Source organism: Bombina bombina, chromosome 7, assembly GCF_027579735.1.
Source record: "Bombina bombina isolate aBomBom1 chromosome 7, aBomBom1.pri, whole genome shotgun sequence".
NCBI classification, from domain to species: domain Eukaryota; kingdom Metazoa; phylum Chordata; class Amphibia; order Anura; family Bombinatoridae; genus Bombina; species Bombina bombina.
In genome coordinates this window covers 219,671,020-219,691,292 of record NC_069505.1, presented here as the reverse complement: position 1 = coordinate 219,691,292, position 20,273 = coordinate 219,671,020, and the positions used below count along the sequence as shown (strand labels likewise).

The following is a 20,273-nucleotide window of genomic DNA, read 5'->3' as shown; positions in this document are numbered from 1 at the left end:
GCAGTGACCACATGGCCATTTTAAATATTATTTACTAAAATCTTAAAAATATATTATTATTTTTTTTACATTTTTGCCACCACTACCTTATTTGCCATAAAATATAAATAAAATAATGCTATATTCTGAATCTACTTGGCCTGCTAGAAAAACAAAAACAGTATATCAGTATATAATTTGTGTGAGTCACAACTGAAATTCGACTTACAATATTGTTTAATTGTTTGTGTAGTAAAAAACTCAAAACTAGCTTAGTATAGGTGTGTGAGAAAGGCTTAGCAACAAAGGGGTTAAAGTACATTCAAATAATTATGACAATTTACTTGACATGTGCGATTCGGTTCGGTTCGATTCGGCAAATTTGGATGGCCGTTGGATTACACTAGTATTATACAGTATGTTAGGTTAACACCTAATATACAGTATAATACTAGTCTAATCCCACCTAACACTTACCGAATTGCCGAATTTACGAACCGAATCGAACCGAATCCAGCCGAATTTCTTCAAATCCAAATGAATCCGAAACGAATCCGAAACGAATCGATTCAAAATTTTCCGAATTCGAATCGATCCGAACCAAACTTCGAAAAATTCCGAATCGATCCGAACCGAATTTTTTCGCCATGCACATGTCTACAATTTACAGAAGACTGGAGGTTCTTGACAACCAGGATTAATTTATAGAATATTTCCAACATTGTATATATATATATATATATATATATATATATTTTTTTTTTTTTTTTTTTTTAAATGTGTCCAGTTTTTGTTCAGTGAATTATCAGCATAAGATAATTTAATGTTAGAAAATGATACGAGTTACTAAAGAAACAGTTTAAATAAAATTGTTATGTTTCCGTTACTTGTTATACCAACTGCAGTGTATAAAATGTATGGATACAGCTCATTTAGATTTATTTTTGTATATGTAATATCTGGTTTTGCCCATTGAAACCACATCTCATTTAAATGTGCTTAGCTTACAGGAAGAGCAGACCTCCTTATGCTATCACTCTCTCACACAAATGCCTCTGTATCGTATCTTCTTATCTTTATCAGTATATACAAAGGTTAGTAGTTTGAAAGAGTAATTGAAAATGATCATTTTAGTTCTTATTTCTCCCTCCCACCACTTTGAGTATGATTTCTTCTGATGCCTCTTGTTAAATTGCTTTTCTTTAACAAATACTGTAGTATTGACATTTTCAGTATAGGTGGAAGTTTCAACAGGAAAAAAGCAGTTTTTTAAAATGACAAAATAAATATAAAGAATGCATTGTAAACAATTTAAAACACTGCAATAAGTAAAATAGATCATTTGGAGGACATTAAAGGGGTGGGAATGTTACAGTCCATCATCCCTTTAAACTAGCAGAGAATAAATTAAAGCCACAAATTTTTCTAAGACCTTATACTTTACCAAGATAAATATGAGTATTCAGTATCTCTTTTTAAAGGGACAGTACATTTAAAACTAAACTTTTATGATTCAGATGGAGCATGCAATGCTAACAACTTACCAATATACTTCTATTATCTAATTTGCTTCATTCTCTTGGTATTCTTTGTTGAAGGAGCAAAATGCACTCCTGGGAGCTAGCTAATTAACTTCCAATTCAAAATAAGAGGTTAAGACACAGAGCTCCTTGCAGATGCGTGATGCGACCTCACAGTTCGGCGGCTAACTCCGCCCCCTGCATGCAGTATTACATAACAATTCATTACTTTATTATTTTTAAAGCTTATGATCATATCAATATTTTTTGAGGGGGCACAGCATTTCATTTGGGTGGGCATTGCCCCCAATGCCCCCCCTTGGAGCCGACCCTGCACCCACTTGATGATAAATCAAACCCTTAGTGTTTACACAGACTGTTTAAATACTAAACTCTGTATATAATTGTTGATTACTTGCTCTTGTTAATAAAGCTGTTAAAAAATTTAACAGATTCCAACTTTTCTAACAGAGGGTAGTTCACCCTCCCCAAAGTAATTCAGTTTAGATTTGTTTATTTTTGTATGAATTTCTATCTGTACATATTCAGTACTCATCTGTGGTACAAACAAATGAGTTTTGTGTGTTCTATAATAGGAATTGACGGACCAGCAGCCTTTCAAGATGAACCTCAGGAAAGAGGAAGTCAGGTACAGATTCTCACGGTGGGACAGTCCAGCCATGAAGAGGACGATGGGGAATCAGTAGCCAGCGGGCAACAGGAAAGCAAACAAGATATAAGAGTGATGCTGCAAAAAAAGGGTAAGAATGAATGCATACCTAAGTATTTATTTATTGTAGGGGATTGATAGCCTTTGTATGACGCCATCTAACATTACAGCTGAAAACTTTATCCTATAATTTATCTATAAAAATTTTCCCGAACTCTGTAATTGAGATATTTGAGGGGGAAAAAAAAGGCTATTAAATGAGCTGTAAGAAATTATTTCCACACGTTTCACAGAGCTTTCCAATCTATTAGCATTTTTTTAGTAAATCTGGTTAATATTTTGCATTGAGAGAATTTTACAATTGAATTTGAATCCATCCGTAAACATGTTTTGTTTGTCTTGAGCGCTTGAAAATCCATTTTTGTACTTTTTAAATGGCGTATCCTGAATTTTTGCTCCAATTTATATTCAATGTTAAAAATGCTCATTTCACTTGCTAATAAACATTATTACCTCATTGATTAATGAAAATTAAATATATATATACCTCAAACCATAATTTTAGACTGTGAAACACAACAAAAATGGTATATTTGTTCGCCTGCTAAGGGGTTTAAACACATAGGTAAAGTACTGTTCAGTTACTGCAAGCCTTGTTCCTACCAAGTAGCACACAGCTGGCAATGGATGGGGTCAATCAGTCATGAGCGATTACTTACAACACCCCAGCAACCACTGGATTTCTCCTGTTTGGGAGCTAAGGTCATATGCATATTTATCTAGGGTCAGTAATGTAAAACAGACATGCTCTAAAGCAGGGGTTGCCAACCTTTCTGACCTCAGGGACCACTAAACTCACAATTTTGAATCCTTGGACCGCTAACATGATTTTTTTTACACTCACTCATACTGTACATAACTAGTATAACCATAGCTAAGGTACATTATGTATATATTTACACATTTTTAAGAATTATTTTTTTGAATTAACTAACGGAATAACAGAACTGAGAGAATACTTCCAAATGACAGAGGAAGGGTGGGTGCCAACTTTTGAGCTGGAAACAGAGAGGCAGAAAGTGGTGAAAAAATAATTATGTTTATAAGGACCACAAAGACCAAGTTACCTCCCCAGTTAGTAATTATTCAAACCTACTTATGATCATGGACAGACATTGGAGTAATAAATTAAGTTTATATCAGAAAGCTCTCAATATGGATGTGAGCTAACCACGACTGATGTTACTGGCGATTACTATAATACTGGTGGGATATGGCTGATCTGCTGGATGGCAATTACTGGAATTCAGGTGGAAAAAAAAAGATGGAGGGGGAGGAAGATAAACAGTCCATCTGAAGGAATTAGGAAAACTACTACAAAACTAATTCCACTATTTCAAGCCAAGACTATACCAACCTCTGCTGGCTTTAGAATGGAAGCATCTTCCTCTGAGCAGCGCACCGGGTGGGAGGAGTTTAAAATATAATCTAGCTATGCAAGTTGTACTACGCAACATGCGTAAATAGATTGTAATTTAACTCCTCCTCCATCGGTTTTCACTAATTTCCAGCCAGGCACTGTAGGGAGTTGCAGAGTGATGGGGAGTGACACCATCAGAGGAGATTAATTACTTCTTGATGGTGTCAAGGACCACCAACATCTTCTCGTGGACCACCAGTGGTCCATGGACCACTGGTTGGCGACCGCTGCTCTAAAGCATTATTATGTATTATTCTGTTAGAATGTAGAGATGTGCATTCGTTTTTCGGATAAAAATCGAATGTTAGTTTTGGTTTAACAAAACAAAAATCCGAATGAATGCACCAAAGAAAATAAAGGAAACAATGAAACACTGTCAAAAATCATCATTTTGTAAGCGGTTAATATGTACCTTAGCTTGCTCTCTAGAGTTCATTGGCGTATGTATTTGTAGCTACGGGGGAACTTTTCACCTCTTGCTTTGAAACATTTACATTTGTTTTACTGAAAACTAAATGGAAATATTTAAGGAAAATTAAATTTTTATTTTGTTTTAAATGAAACTAATAGCAAATAGAGCAGCCACCAAATGTTCAGGAAAACAAATTTCCCTGCCCTGAATATTTTTAATGAAAATTTCGTCTGAAACTTTTTCTTCCCTGCAAATCTCTGTTAGAATGTCGCTTTAAACATTTTTTTTCAGGTAGTGTTCAATTTTAAAAAAGTTTCCAAATTGCTTTTAGCATCAAATTTGCTTTGGTCTTATGGCAGACTTTGTTGAAGGGAATACCTAGTTAGGTAGTGAGTACGTGTCTGCAGTTTTACAACTAGTTGGCAGGAGTATGTGCACAGTGTATAACATTGTTAAAAGCATTCTTGCAAAACATATAGTGCTCCAGAAATGTGCACGCTGCTGAGTCTACCTGCCTGCTTTTCAACAAATGATACCAAGAGAATGAAGTAAATGTGATAATAGAACTAAATTAGAATATGTGAAAATTGTGGTGTGTTTACACAATCCAAGAATATGAAACACAAATTCTTGTTATATTGCATTAATAAATAAGGTGCATTAATCTAATTAAAATTGTAATCTTATAATAGAAAAGGTATCTAAAATGCACCAAAATTGCACACAAGGTTTTAATGAACTGAAACAGGATACACAGAGTCACAGTTTACTTAAGCAATGAAACCAATAATGTTCAGTATAGGTATTGTAAGTCTTACTTGTATGGCATTTGAGAAAGTTGCCTGTGCAGAATCGAAATATTATACCTACTAGTCCTAAAGCCGGTGTACACGGGCCATTTTTTGCAGTACAGCGGTCCCACCCCTTGCTCTTTCTCCCTCCCCCTCTCTTTTGCGCTCTCTCCCCCTCTCTTTTGCTCTCTCTCTCCCCCTCTCTTTTGCTCTCTCCCCCTCTCTTATGCTCTCTCTCACCCCTCTATTTTGTGCTCTCTCCCCCTCTCTTTTGCGCTCTCTATTGCTCCACCTCTCTTTTGCTCTCTCTACCCTTTCTTTTGCTCTTTCCCCTCTCTTTTGATCCCTCTCTCCCCCTTTTTTGCTCTCTCTCTCCCCCTCTCTTTTGCTCTCTCTCCCCCTCTCTTATGCTCTCTCTCCCCCCTCTCTTTTGTGCTCTCTCCCCTCTCTTTTGCGCTCTCTGTTGCTCCACCTCTCTTTTGCTCTCTCTACCCTTTCTTTTGCTCTTTCCCCTCTCTTTTGATCCCTCTCTCCACCCTCTCGTTTGCTTTCTCTCCCCCCTCTCTTTTGCTCTTTCTCCCCCTCTCTTTTGTGCTCTCTCTGCCCCCTCTCTTTTGCGCTCTCTCTCCCTCCTCTCTTTTGCGCTCTCTCTCTCCCCCCTCTCTTTTGCGCTCTCTCTCTCCCCCCTCTCTTTTGCGCTCTCTCTCCCTCCTCTCTTTTGTGCTCTCTCTCCCCCTCTCTTTTGTGCTCTCTCTCCCCCTCTCTTTTGCTCTCTCTCTCCCCTCTCTTTTGCTCTCTCTCTCCATCTCTCTCTTTTGCTCTCTCTCTCCATCCCTCTCTTTTGCTTTTTCTCCCCCCCCCTCTTTATATCTCTTTCCCCTCTCTCTCGTGCCAACCGCGCCCGCCCCTTTCACACCCGGTCACGCCCCACCACTCCCCCGCCCACGCTTGAGCTATCATCTTAAGATTATATTGAATCAAACATCATTCAAATTTAAAATCAATGTTTATCAATGTTTATCTTTAATACTAAATTCACATATACATACTTTCAAAGTATAATACACAATGTAACAAATGGCACTTACAAGTTCTGATGAGTGATCAAAGACACAAGTATCGAGCAATTTGATTCATTAGTGATAGTTTAAAATGTATATTTGAATCAGATTGGCTGATGCCATACATCATGTGATTATGCATATTCCAATCAAAAGTGGTTGAAAAATTCACTAGTGTGTGGGTTGTTTAGGAGTTTGCGTCATAATTGGTGCGAAAAGTGTTGCGTCAAATTTGGTGCGAAGTGGAGAGTGGGACTTGTATTACATGGCTTAAACATGGGGCAAAAAGATTTATAAAAAAAAAATCAAAAGGAAGTTAGCTATATTATGTTGTGTATTTATTTCATTTTTATCTCTATATCTATTAGTGCAACAAGTTTGGGGCAAAACTTTGCACCAAATATGGAGATATAATATTGTCCCCTTGCTTTGTAATGAGAGACAAAGTTGTAGCATAATCCATAAGTAGTAATATATTTTCTCATTTGTATCCCTATATCTACTAGTGCACCAAATGTGAAGCAATAATATTGTTTGATTTAGAAAGGGTATAGAATTTTAATAAAGTTTCTAATTAACTTTTATTATTTAATATACTTCATTCTCTTGCTGCATTGAACATAAACTTTCTGTGTTTTCAGACTCCCATTGATTTCTATGGCATCTGTTTCCTCAAGGTTTGCGGTTTGAAAACTAGGTACGCTGCGTCAGAATAGACGCGAGTGTACCTGTTAAATGTTTGAGGTTCAAATAGAGTCGAATGCGAATTCAAAACATCTGTAATGGCGCAAGCATCGATCTGCGTCGAATTGAGATCGCAAGAGCGTATATTTCGTCACACATTTCAGCATTCGACAATCTTGATGCTTTGTTAACTACAGTGGATCAATCTCGTGTCAAACACGACGCGGGATTCCAGCGCATTATCAGTTGACACTTTGATAAATTTCCCCTTATGTCTCTTATTTTAAACATTTTAATAGTGATTTTATGATATGCATAGTATATAATTATATAGTTACAAAGAACAACATTAATTGAAGGGTAAAAAACCCACCGTCCTTTATTAACACAGAGTGCACAGAAGCTGTATATTTTTTTCTCATTACCCAGTGCCCTTTATTACATAAATGTCATTGATTCCTTGTGGCTGTTTTGTAGCCATCTGGCTGCTTCAATAAATGCTTTATTCTTAGAGGAAAATGCTTTTAATTTAAGGCTGTGTTAATGTAATTTAGCAAATGGATTTTCGGAAGACAAATGTAGCGCTGCCTTCCTAGCTCTCCTTTGTTTTGTGCAAAGTAGCTCTGGTGAAAAGAGACACTGATCTATCGATGACATCACTCAACGTCTGTGCAAATCTCTCTCGCAGGTATATCAAGCAGCATGAACTTTGACGAGGAAGAAGATGAGGAGGATGAAGACAGTTCAAGTTCATCACAACTAAATAGTAACACGCGACCTGGGTCAGCCACAAGTAAAAAATCCAACAAGGTAGGTGACGACTTCAAAACTGTAACTGGACCAAAAGCACTGGTCAAAAGTACCATTTATCCATTTATTATTATTTTAATTAGCTGATTTAGCTTGTAGTATCCTTACCTATAATGAAAGTTTCTATACTTAGGTATAGACTATTGAGTAACTGCCGGCAGAAGAAATTAGACTGGGAGGTGTAATTACAGTGGGAGGTGGAAGAGATAAAGCTCTAAAATGTTAATTTTCAATTGTTCTTCTAATTATTGTACAGAGACAGTTATTAGAAAGGGAAGCATTTGAGTGATAAGATAACGAGATCTGATCTGTCAGCAAGCCAAGCCTATTTTGGCGGACTGTAGATTCAAAGAGCAAATCAAGCTATTTCTTTTGCAAAAAGAAGCATAAATGAGCAATTTATCATGCTTTTTATACACTGCAGCTGGTATTACAAGTCATGGGGGTAACATTCAGGGAAAACATGTTTACAGTGAACTGTCCCTTTAATGCCTTAGCTGCTGGAGAGGATTGCAAGTGATTGCTAAGCAATGTGTTTTAACTCTCTTTGGCAGCTAAAGGGTTATATCAGAACCTACAATAATTAAAAATGTTGTTGCAGATCACTGAGGGATAAAATTCAAATCCACTTTAAGAACTGCTTTATGAGATTAAGGGCCGAATTATCAAGCTCTGAATAGAGCTTGATGCCCCATGTTTCTATCGAGCCTTCAGGCTCGCCAGAAACACAAGTTAGGAAGCAGCGGTCTAAAGAGAGACAGCTGTTCCATAACCTGTCGCCTGCTCTGAGGCGCGGACAGACATCGCCGAAAATCAACCTGATCGAATAGGATCGGGTTGATTGACACCCCCTGCTAGCGGCCGATTGGCCGAAAATCTGCAGGGGGCGGTATTGCACCAGCAGTTCACAAGAAGTGCTGGTGCAATGATAAATGACGAAAGCGTATGCTGTCTGCATTTATCTATGTGCAGCGGACATGATCCGCAATATCGGATCATGTCCACTCGCACAATGATAATTCGGCCCTATGACTCTGCAGTACAATATTACTGTGGGCAATGAAGCCAGGTTGTTATGAAGCAGTTGTTCAAGTAATTCCCCTGTCAGATCTACAATCACTGGAAAAGACTAATGTATATATATTGTATTGCTCCTCCCTGATTGCAAATATAAAGATATTTATATTTTTTAGCTTTACGGAGGCTACCTTTAGTTTCTTTTTTTTATGATTCTGTAACAATATTAGGTTGATATCATATTTGTTTTCATAGAAATGTATTACTCTGTTACTAACATCATAAAAACATAAACTAAAGGTAGGACTCAGCTGTAAGTCTAATAAGTACCTCCGTAAAGCTAAAAAATATAAATATACATAAAACACTTTTGTATTCAATTATTGGAGACTTTGTCCCACCACAAACCGCAAACCCTGTTACAGGAACAACTAACATACAAAAATAGTCCCAGTGCTAAATACACAAAGATGTAAACGGGAGGAAGTAGCATTGGTGCAGCCGCATTAGGGCCCAAGTGCAGCGGTCACCTATAGCAGCCAGTCTATACATAGGTGCGTACAATGTGTTCAATCCTAATGCAGGAGAGACTTTTATTAGTTTAGGTTGCAGATCTATCTGTCTATCTATCTAGCTATCTAGCTATATATCTGTCTGTCTGTCTGTTTATCTATCCTCCAAATAATTATAAATATCACCATATATATCATTACTATTGCTTGCTACTGAGTTACCTTTGGGGAGCCAAAAAAACATTTTTTAGGTGCACTACTGGATATAAACATACAGCAACAGTTCCAGGACTCGAACCGACCAAATCCTTTTTTTCAAATAAGTCTTTTCTCAAAATGTTCAGGATACAAATAAAGCTATACAAAAAGGATGATCTTCCTGTAGTCATTCTGAAGTAATCAATAACTCCAGACTAGTCATCAGTAGCCATCCTGAATTATGCCCACATGCCTAAATAAAAAAGTCAGTCACTGGCTGTTTATGCTTGTGAAGTAATCAGTACGGTAATCTGCTAAACATTCTGAAGTCATCACCCAGATGTTTGTACCTTAGCTGATGACTTTACAAGCCTGATGATGTCTGATGATGTGACTTTTAGTAATTTGGTGATCATCAAATCCTTTTTGTTTTGGGCAGAATAAATAATGTAAAAAAAAGAAGAGAGGTAAAATTTACCTTCCAACCCTGCACTCTCTACTTCTGTCAATTCTCACATCAGCGACTGCTTATCTGGCATTTCCTCCTGGATGGCCTCTCACCACTTAAAAAAAAAAACATGTCCCAGACCGAACTACTTCTAACCCACCCCTCTAACGCTACTCCAGTTTCTAATTTTTCTATCACTTTTGGCTGCACCAATATCTCCCTATCACCCCAAGTCCGCTGCCTTGGAGTCCCACTTGACTCAAATCTGTCCTTCATTCCCCACATTCATTTGCTCTCTTCATCCTGCCACAACCACCTATGCAATATCTCCAAAATTTGTCCATTTCTGAGCGCTGAAACTACTAAACAGCTAATTCACTTCCTGGTAATTTCCAGACATGACTACTGTAATAACCTAACTGGCCTCCCTCTCTCCTGCCTCTCTCCCCTTCAATCCATCCTAAATGCATCTGCCAGGCTAATATACCTCTCTCAATGCTCTATTTCTGCTGAGCCACTCTGTGAGTCCCTTCACTGGCTCTCCATTCACAGCAGAGTTAAATTAAAAATTCTCACCGTGACCTACAAAGCCCTCACCAATGCTGCCCCACCCTATCTGTCCTCACTCATCAACAAATATACCTCAGCCCACCCCCTAAGACACAACAATGACCTGCTCCTTGCGTCCACTACCATCACCTCCTCTCATGCTAGACTACAGGAATTCTCTTGTGCAGAACTAAGCCTCTGGAATGCACTTCCTCGAGCGGTCAGACTTTCCCCTAACCTTTTCTCATTTAAACATTCCCTAAATACATTTTTTTGTTCAGGGAAGCTTATCACCCGACTCAGTAACAAATGAATTTCACTTACCTAACACTTGCCCTCATCTATCTCCTCACTAATATCATCCTCACCTTTGCTGTCTCCACCTCCTGTTTCCCATCCTCCTACCATTTTGTCATGTAAAATGTTGTAAAATGTTGTCTTTTATTGTATTATTTCTCCATTGTACTTTTATATTTGTACCCATGGGCAGTGCTTCAGAATCTGTTGGCACTTTATAAATAAAGAATAATAATAATAATAATAATAATAATAATAATAATAATAATAAAAAACTACTCACAGTCATCACTCATATAAGTGTAATCAGTGTAGATGCTACTCAGCTTTATAAATCTGTTTGATAAACTACTCACAATCATCACTCATATAAGGGTAATCAGTGTAGATACTACTTAGCTGTATAAATCTGTTTGATAAACTACTCACAGTCATCACTCATATAAGTGTAATAAGTGTAGATACTATGCAGCTCTATCAATCTGTTTGATAAACTACTCACAGTCATCACTCATATAAGTGTAATCAGTGTAGATACTACTCAACTCTGACAATCTGTTTGATAAACTACTCACAGTCATCACTCATATAAGTGTAATAAGTGTAGATACTATGCGGCTGTATCAATCTATTTGATAAACTACTCACAGTCATCACTCATATAAGTGTAATCAGTCTAGATACTACTCAACTCTGACAATCTGTTTGATAAACTACTCACAGTCATGACTCATATAAGTGTAATCAGTGTAGATACTACTCAGCTCTATCAATCTGTTTGATAAACTACTCACAGTCATCACTCATATAAATGTAATCAGTGCAGATACTATTCAGCTCTATCAATCTGTTTGATAAACTACTTACAGTCATCACTCATATAAGTGTAATCAGTGTAGATACTACTCAGCTCTATTAATCTGTTTGATAAACTACTCACAGTCATCACTCATATAAGTGTAATCAGTGTAGATACTACTCAGCTCTATTAATCATTTTGATAAACTACTAACAGTCATTACTCATACAAGTGTAATCAGTGTAGATATTACTCAGATCTATCAATCTGTTTGATAAACTACTCAGTCATCACTCATGTAATTGTAATCAGTGTAGATACTACTCAGCTCTATCAATCTGTTTGATTAACTACTCACAATCATCACTCATATAAGTGTAATCAGTGTAGATACTACTCAGCTCTAACAATCTGTTTGATAAACTACTCACAGTCATCACTCAAATAAGTGTATTCCGTGTAGATACTACTAAGCTCTAATAATCTGTTTGATAAACTACTCACAAATACAACAATAGTCCAAAAGCACCTAAAAGAAGGCAAAGGAAGACTCTAACAAATTAAATGAAATAAAATAAAAATCTGTTAAAAATAGGTTGGAAGTGAGTTAAAAATTATCAAACATTTATTAACAAATCATAATTATTAACATGGATCCATGTGTACTATACAAACATACATATACAAATTAGAGAGATCGATCTTTATCTGAATATAAAAACAATGTAAATGTTTACAGTAATATCTTAGGAAGTCTCTCCAAATGGAGAGATCAGCAAATACGGAAATCGACAATGGAAGTTAAAGAACCTGGAGTCGTGCAATGTTGCTTCTAGCAAATGTATCCAATAATTGCATCCAATGGATGTATCCAATAGATGTGTTCTAGTAGTAAGAATTCCAGTAGTAAGAATTCCAGTAAGACAAATCCATAAAAAATCAAGTAGTGAAACTAGTAAAATCCAAACAAAAAAATTATGTGAATCCTGTGATATTGGTGGAAAAAGTAAAATGTAAAAATATAAAAATAGAAATAAAAAATAGTGTTGTAAAAGTAAGAGTAAAAATGTAAAAAATATATATATAAAAAAATATATATAAATTTACAAAAATATAAAAATATAAAAATTTATTAAAAAGTGAAAAAATTGTGGAAAAAAACCAATGTGTTAAAAATCTTGTGTCAAAAATTAAAAATTAAAAATAGCTGTAATCCAAATAATTATTGAGTGTTAGTGAGTGATCCTCCTTATAAGTGTTTCCTTATGAGTGAATGTTTTGTTTATATCCATGTAAGTGATGAAGAGTTTTTCTTCTGGTATCCTTTCAATAATGTCCTAGTAGTTCCTGTGAATTACAAAATATAACATAGTGCAATAATGTTTCCAGATATAAATATTATTAAAATAATGCTCACCAAATTGTCAACGCGTTTCGGCCTCTATATCAGGCCTTTCTCAAGACTATCTTGTGGTGAGTACTGGTGGCTCTATTTATGTGTATTGATAACCAATAGAATATCGTGGTTTTGGCGCTAAACTCATTGACATTAACCCGGAAGTGTCCTTTGTATTTCACTTCCGGTATGAACCTTAGTATTTCAATGGTAAATCTCATCAAATATTGTTGTTGCGTCTGCAATCAACTGTATTTTTATTCTAACAATTATTGGCCCAGTGGGTTATTATGTTATGTGGAGGTTGTATTTGGTATTTCAAAACATCGCTCCGTATCTGCGCACGTGAGCGTCGAACCAGAAGTGACATACTATTTGTTTACTTCCGGTTTCGGTTTCGATACTAAATACCGGTAAGCAACCTATGTGGGTCAATTTCGTGAAAGCTATATTAGCAATGGGGAGAACATTAATATCTGGCGAGATATTCAAATGGACAGATATAAAAAGACATTAATATAAAAAATATTAATACAAAAAACTGACATAGAAAAATATTAAAATATTGGGTACAAATATATAAAAAATACATAAAATTGCATGAATTTGCATGGATTGTGTATGTTTAAAAATAAATACGTTAAAAGTGTGCATAAGTGCATAAATCTTATATCCTTACATAAATTTACATAAAACTGCCCTAATGTAGAGAAAAGTTGATGAAGAAAAAAAGAATAGAATGTTATTTTAGGGCATCGCTCCGTATCTACGCACGTGAGCGTCAAACCGGAAGTGGCATACTATTTTGTTTGCTTTCAGTTCCGGTTTCAATACTGAATGGCGGTAAACATCCTATGTGAGTCAATTTTGTAGAAGCTATATTAGCAATGGGGAGAGCAATAGACAAATATAAAAATAAATTATTACAAAAAACAGATATAGAGAAATATTTGAAAATCCATTAGATACAAATGTATAAAAGATACATAAAATTGCATAAATTGGGTGTGTTTTAAAATACATAAGTTGAAAATGTACATAAGTGCATAAATTAGGTAGGAAGTCGTGTATCCTTACAAGTTAATGACATAAAATTACCTTAATATAGAAAAAAGTATTGATATAAATAAGATCAATTTTCTATTAAAATGCTATAAAATCTATAAAAAGGGATAATCAATAGATAATAAAAATGGATATTAAAAATGGATATTAAAAAATGAATATTTAAAAGGGGGATATGTGTGCACACACTGTGTTCCGGGAACTGTCAGTAAATAAATTGATTAAAATGGGATCAGACATTGTGTAGACAAGACTCAGTGGGAATTAACATTTGGCCATAGAGAGCTAGTATGAAAATACATGCAGACTAACTAAATGTCGCCTCTATCTGAGTGTCAACAGTTCTTTATACTCCATAAATGTGAGAGATCCTCTCTATTATTCAAGCCCCTGGGGTATATACAGTCAATATTAAAAATCCATTTGGATTCAGTAGTAAGTAGGCGTCTCTCATAATCGCCTCCCCTCCAATTAGGTGTCACTATTTGTATGCCTGCATAATTAAAATCTTTGTGGCTTGCTCGATTGTGATTGGTAAAATGTCTGTAAAGTGCTGTCTCAGTGCTTTCGTGCTCAATCTTTAGTAAGTGTTCTCTGATGCGATCTTTAAGAGTTCTGGACGTTTGTCCTATATATTGAAGTCTACAACTGCACCATATCAGATAGACAACTCCTCTATCACTACATCTTATAAGATCATTGATCTTATATCTCACCTTCGAGTTGAAAGAAGTGAATTCTTTGGTTTTCACACCTCTTTTACAGGCTTTACAATTTGGACACGGGAAAAAACCTTTGATTTCCCTGCCAAATACATCCCTTGTTTTGTTGGATGTTCTCTTGGGGGACAATTTATTTTTGAGATTATCAGTCTTTCTGTATATGAAGACAGGACGTGTCGACAATTTGTCCCCTATTATTTCATCATTTTTTAAAAGTGACCAATGCTTCTCTATAATTCTCTCCACAATATGTCTATTTTCATTGTATTCTGTTATAAATGGAATAGTTAGTGGATTATCTTCAGAGTAGTTAATCGCTTTCTTGGGTTTATATACCAGGAGCTCTTTTCGATTTTTCTTCCTAACCTCTTCCATAGTCTGAGTTAGGGATTCTTCATCATAACCCCTTTCTAGAAATTTGTCTTTGAGGATAGCAGCTTGTTCTTCCCACTTGATGGAATTGGAGCAGTTTTTCTTTAATCTTAAAAATTGTCCCTTCGGTATATTGGTCTTCCATCTATTAAGGTGACAGCTTTCTCGATGAATATAATTGTTACAGTCCACTTCCTTAAAGAAAGTGGACGTTTCTATTTTACCTTCAATGATATCGATTTTTAGATCCAGAAAGTTGATTGTCTTATTGCTCATCTCATATGTGAATTTGAGGTTACAGGTATTGTTGTTCATGACTTTCAGAGTGTGTTCTAGGTCCTCCTTAGATCCCTTCCATATCATAATTATATCGTCTATGTACCTGTTGTAGAGGGCCAGGTCCGCGCTAGCTGGGCATGACTCCCAAAAAATGAGTTCCCAATAACCCATATATAAATTGGCGTAGCTAGGCGCGAACCTGGTCCCCATGGCTGTACCACATATTTGCTTAAAAAAGACTCCATTATTGCTGAAATAATTATGGGTCAGGATGAACCTTATCCCATTAAGGATAAATTCCCTCTGTTGTTCAGGTAGGTTGTCATTTTGTCTCAGAAAGAAATCCACTGCCTCTATACCACCTTCATGTGGTATACTGGTATAGAGGGATGTGACATCACTGGTGACGAGTATGTAGTTTTCTCCCCATTCTATATTTTCCAGTTTGTTTAGTATCTGAGTCGAATCTCTCAGATATGACGGTAATTGGATGACGTATTTCTGTAGTAATCTGTCTATATATTCGGATAGATTACTAGATAAACCCCCTATCCCTGATATTATCGGCCGACCAGGGGGTTTGTCAAGGGATTTATGAACTTTGGGGAGATAGTATAGGACTGGGGTGATGGGGTATTTGGTATTTATGTATTTAAACTCTTTCTCGTTTAAAATTCCCATTCTCTTAGCCTCTCCCAATAATTCTTCCAATTCCTTTTTGAATGTCTCAACTGGATTTTTTCTTAATATTTCATATGTCTGTCGATCTGATAGGATTCTGTCGCATTCACGATCGTAGTCTATTTTGTTTAGGACTACGATGCCCCCACCTTTATCCGCTGGTTTAATAACCAAGTCGTGATTCTTTTCGAGGGTCTTTATAGTTTCCATTTGTTCTTTTGAAAGGTTATGTTTGTGTCTATTCAATTTTTTGTAGTTGATGTCTCTGATCTCATTACAGATCATGGTGTTGAATGTTTCTATGGCATTGCCTTTGCTTGCTACTGGATAAAAGTTCGATCTAGGTTTTAGATCTGTATGTAGGTAGATGTTCTCATTGGTAGATTGAGTGCATGAATAAGCATGGTTAGTAGTTTGTATTTCCAATGGAGTTTTCATAAAATGCCTTTTGAGTGTCAATTTCCTGACTAATTCTTTTGCATTTATGAAAGTATTAAACTTGTTCAAATTCTTAGATGGAGCAAACGACAGTCCATAGCTTAGCACAGATGTTTCCTTCTCTGTTAGTTCTTTAGAGCTCAAATTGAATATACCTTTTGTGATAATTTTAGCACCTGGTGGGGAGGAAGATGGTTTTTCTTTATTCAGTCTTCTTCCTCCTCTCTTACTTCTGTGGGTCTTCTTTTGTCTGTTGGGGTTTGGAAATCCTCTGAGTTTGGGTTCTTTCTCTTCATAGATCCCCTTTCTAGTTCTTTGGATACTTTCTGAGGTATCCCTAAAAAAGAGTGCCCTGATGTTGATGCTTGATGTTCTTCATTCATACCTGTACTTGTTGCTTTCTTATTCTGTTGTCTTTCTCCTTGTTGGAATTGGGGGTTCGTTCCATGCCAATTGGGATCTGGTCGCGATCTTGGGTAGTTATGTCTGGGGGATTCATAATTGTCATTGTGGTGATAGTTGAACCACTGGTCCCCTCTGTTATATGACTGTGGGTGTCTCCAATTTTGGTACCTTGGATATCCCCCTTGTCCCCAAAATGTATCTTGGTTCTCTCTATTATTACCATATGGTCTTCGGAATTGTCTCTGGTAATGGTTTGGATATGGGTATTCTCGTCTCCTGTTATTATTATATCCATATGGGGAGTGGATATGTCCACGGTTGTTGTCTCTTGCGGGGAAATCTCCAGGGAATGAATTCGATTCATGTCTCTTATCATATTGGTGACTAAAATGTGGAGTTTGGGGCCAATAAGGTCTGTTCATACTTCCCCAGCCGACAGGACCCCTCGTATGTCTTTCATGGCGAAATGGTGTTCTAGGGGTTCTGTTACTGTCTCTGTTGAAAGAGCCTTGATTCCATCTGTCATTTCTGGGTGTGTAAGTGGGATTACTTGATCCATAATGATATGTGTGTGGATTACCAGTATCGTGATATTTTCTATCATCTTTAATGGATGGTATCCTAGGCCTTAGCCCTCTCCTCTTATTGGTAACTTCTACCCATTCCCCCTCATTGTTATTTACTATATGTGCATTTTCATTAGTATTAGTATTAGTATCATTCATTATTTGTTCATTTGTCTGATTTTGATTACATTTAATCAGTTCTAATTCCCTGTTCAATTTCTTGGATTTCTTATTAGTTATGTCTTCTCTTATTTTAGTCACCTTCTTAGTCAGGTTTTCTTTTCTATCTAGAAAATCCTTGCATTCTGTTATGTGTCCATCAGGGCCAATGAGATTGTCCTCAGTATTTTTTATTTCAATATCTACTTTGCTCAAAATGGATTCTCTATAATCAATAATGGTCTTCATCAGTTTCCTGGATGTCTCTATTAGAGCCTCTGACCATTGTGTAAGAAATGTTTGGTCCTCTGTCTGAAATGCACATTCTTTTCTAATCACCAACCCTTTCGGGATAATATTGAGTTCAAGACATTTCTTTAAAAAGGATATTTCTGCTTTAAATTTAACCATCCAACAAAACAAGTAATGTATTTGGCAGGGAAATCAAAGGTTTTTTCCCGTGTCCAAATTGTAAAGCCTGTAAAAGAGGTGTGAAAACCAAAGAATTCACTTCTTTCAACTCGAAGGTGAGATATAAGATCAATGATCTTATAAGATGTAGTGATAGAGGAGTTGTCTATCTGATATGGTGCAGTTGTGGACTTCAATATATAGGACAAACGTCCAGAACTCTTAAAGATCGCATCAGAGAACACTTACTAAAGATTGAGCACGAAAGCACTGAGACAGCACTTTACAGACATTTTACCAATCACCATCGAGCAAGCCACAAAGATTTTAATTATGTAGGCATACAAATAGTGACACCTAATTGGAGGGGAGGCGATTATGAGAGACGCCTACTTACTACTGAATCCAAATGGATTTTTAATATTGACTGTATATACCCCAGGGGCTTGAATAATAGAGAGGATCTCTCACATTTATGGAGTATAAAGAACTGTTGACACTCAGATAGAGGCGACATTTAGTTAGTCTGCATGTATTTTCATACTAGCTCTCTATGGCCAAATGTTAATTCCCACTGAGTCTTGTCTACACAATGTCTGATCCCATTTTAATCAATTTATTTACTGACAGTTCCCGGAACACAGTGTGTGCACACATATCCCCCTTTTAAATATTCATTTTTTAATATCCATTTTTAATATCCATTTTTATTATCTATTGATTATCCCTTTTTATAGATTTTATAGCATTTTAATAGAAAATTGATCTTATTTATATCAATACTTTTTTCTATATTAAGGTAATTTTATGTCATTAACTTGTAAGGATACACGACTTCCTACCTAATTTATGCACTTATGTACATTTTCAACTTATGTATTTTAAAACACACCCAATTTATGCAATTTTATGTATCTTTTATACATTTGTATCTAATGGATTTTCAAATATTTCTCTATATCGGTTTTTTGCAATAATTTATTTTTATATTTGTCTATTGCTCTCCCCATTGCTAATATAGCTTCTACAAAATTGACTCACATAGGATGTTTACCGCCATTCAGTATTGAAACCGGAACTGAAAGCAAACAAAATAGTATGCCACTTCCGGTTTGACGCTCACGTGCGTAGATACGGAGCAATGCCCTAAAATAACATTCTATTCTTTTTTTCTTCATCAACTTTTCTCTACATTAGGGCAGTTTTATGTAAATTTATGTAAGGATATAAGATTTATGCACTTATGCACACTTTTAACGTATTTATTTTTAAACATACACAATCCATGCAAATTCATGCAATTTTATGTATTTTTTATATATTTGTACCCAATATTTTAATATTTTTCTATGTCAGTTTTTTGTATTAATATTTTTTATATTAATGTCTTTTTATATCTGTCCATTTGAATATCTCACCAGATATTAATGTTCTCCCCAATGCTAAGATAGCTTTCACGAAATTGACCCACATAGGTTGCTTACCGGTATTTAGTATCGAAACCGAAACCGGAAGTAAACAAATAGTATGTCACTTCCGGTTCGACGCTCACGTGCGCAGATACGGAGCGATGTTTTGAAATACCAAATACAACCTCCACATAACATAATAACCCACTGGGCCAATAATTGTTAGAATAAAAATACAGTTGATTGCAGACGCAACAACAATATTTGATGAGAAGATTTACCATTGAAATACTAAGGTTCATACCGGAAGTGAAATACAAAGGACACTTCCGGGTTAATGTCAATGAGTTTAGCGCCAAAACCACGATATTCTATTGGTTATCAATACACATAAATAGAGCCACCAGTACTCACCACAAGATAGTCTTGAGAAAGGCCTGATATAGAGGCCGAAACACGTTGACAATTTGGTGAGCATTATTTTAATAATATTTATATCTGGAAACATTATTGCACTATGTTATATTTTGTAATTCACAGGAACTACTAGGACATTATTGAAAGGATACCAGAAGAAAAACTCTTCATCACTTACACGGATATAAACAAAACATTCACTCATAAGGAAACACTTATAAGGAGGATCACTCACTAACACTCAATAATTATTTGGATTACAGCTATTTTTAATTTTAAATTTTTGACACAAGATTTTTAACACATTGGTTTTTTCCACAATTTTTTCACTTTTTAATAAATTTTTATATTTTTATATTTTTGTAAATTTATATATATATATATTTTTATATATATATTTTTTACATTTTTACTCTTACTTTTACAACACTATTTTTTATTTCTATTTTTATATTTTTACATTTTACTTTTTCCACCAATATCACAGGATTCACATAATTTTTTTGTTTGGATTTTACTAGTTTCACTACTTGATTTTTTATGGATTTGTCTTACTGGAATTCTTACTACTGGAATTCTTACTACTAGAACACATCTATTGGATACATCCATTGGATGCAATTATTGGATACATTTGCTAGAAGCAACATTGCACGACTCCAGGTTCTTTAACTTCCATTGTCGATTTCCGTATTTGCTGATCTCTCCATTTGGAGAGACTTCCTA

The 20,273-nt window shown here is 35.6% G+C and overlaps 1 protein-coding gene across 5 annotated transcripts in view; it reads left to right on the top strand.

Moving 5' to 3' along the window:
* TUB (TUB bipartite transcription factor) overlaps positions 1-20,273 on the top strand; it is a 406,789-nt gene that overhangs the window by 347,196 nt on the left and 39,320 nt on the right. For all 5 annotated transcript variants that reach the window (XM_053720612.1, XM_053720613.1, XM_053720611.1 and 2 more), the window contains 2 exons: positions 2,096-2,260; positions 7,286-7,407. In XM_053720612.1, the coding sequence (XP_053576587.1) occupies positions 2,096-2,260; positions 7,286-7,407 (287 nt within the window). The remainder of the gene's footprint in view (positions 1-2,095; positions 2,261-7,285; positions 7,408-20,273) is intronic.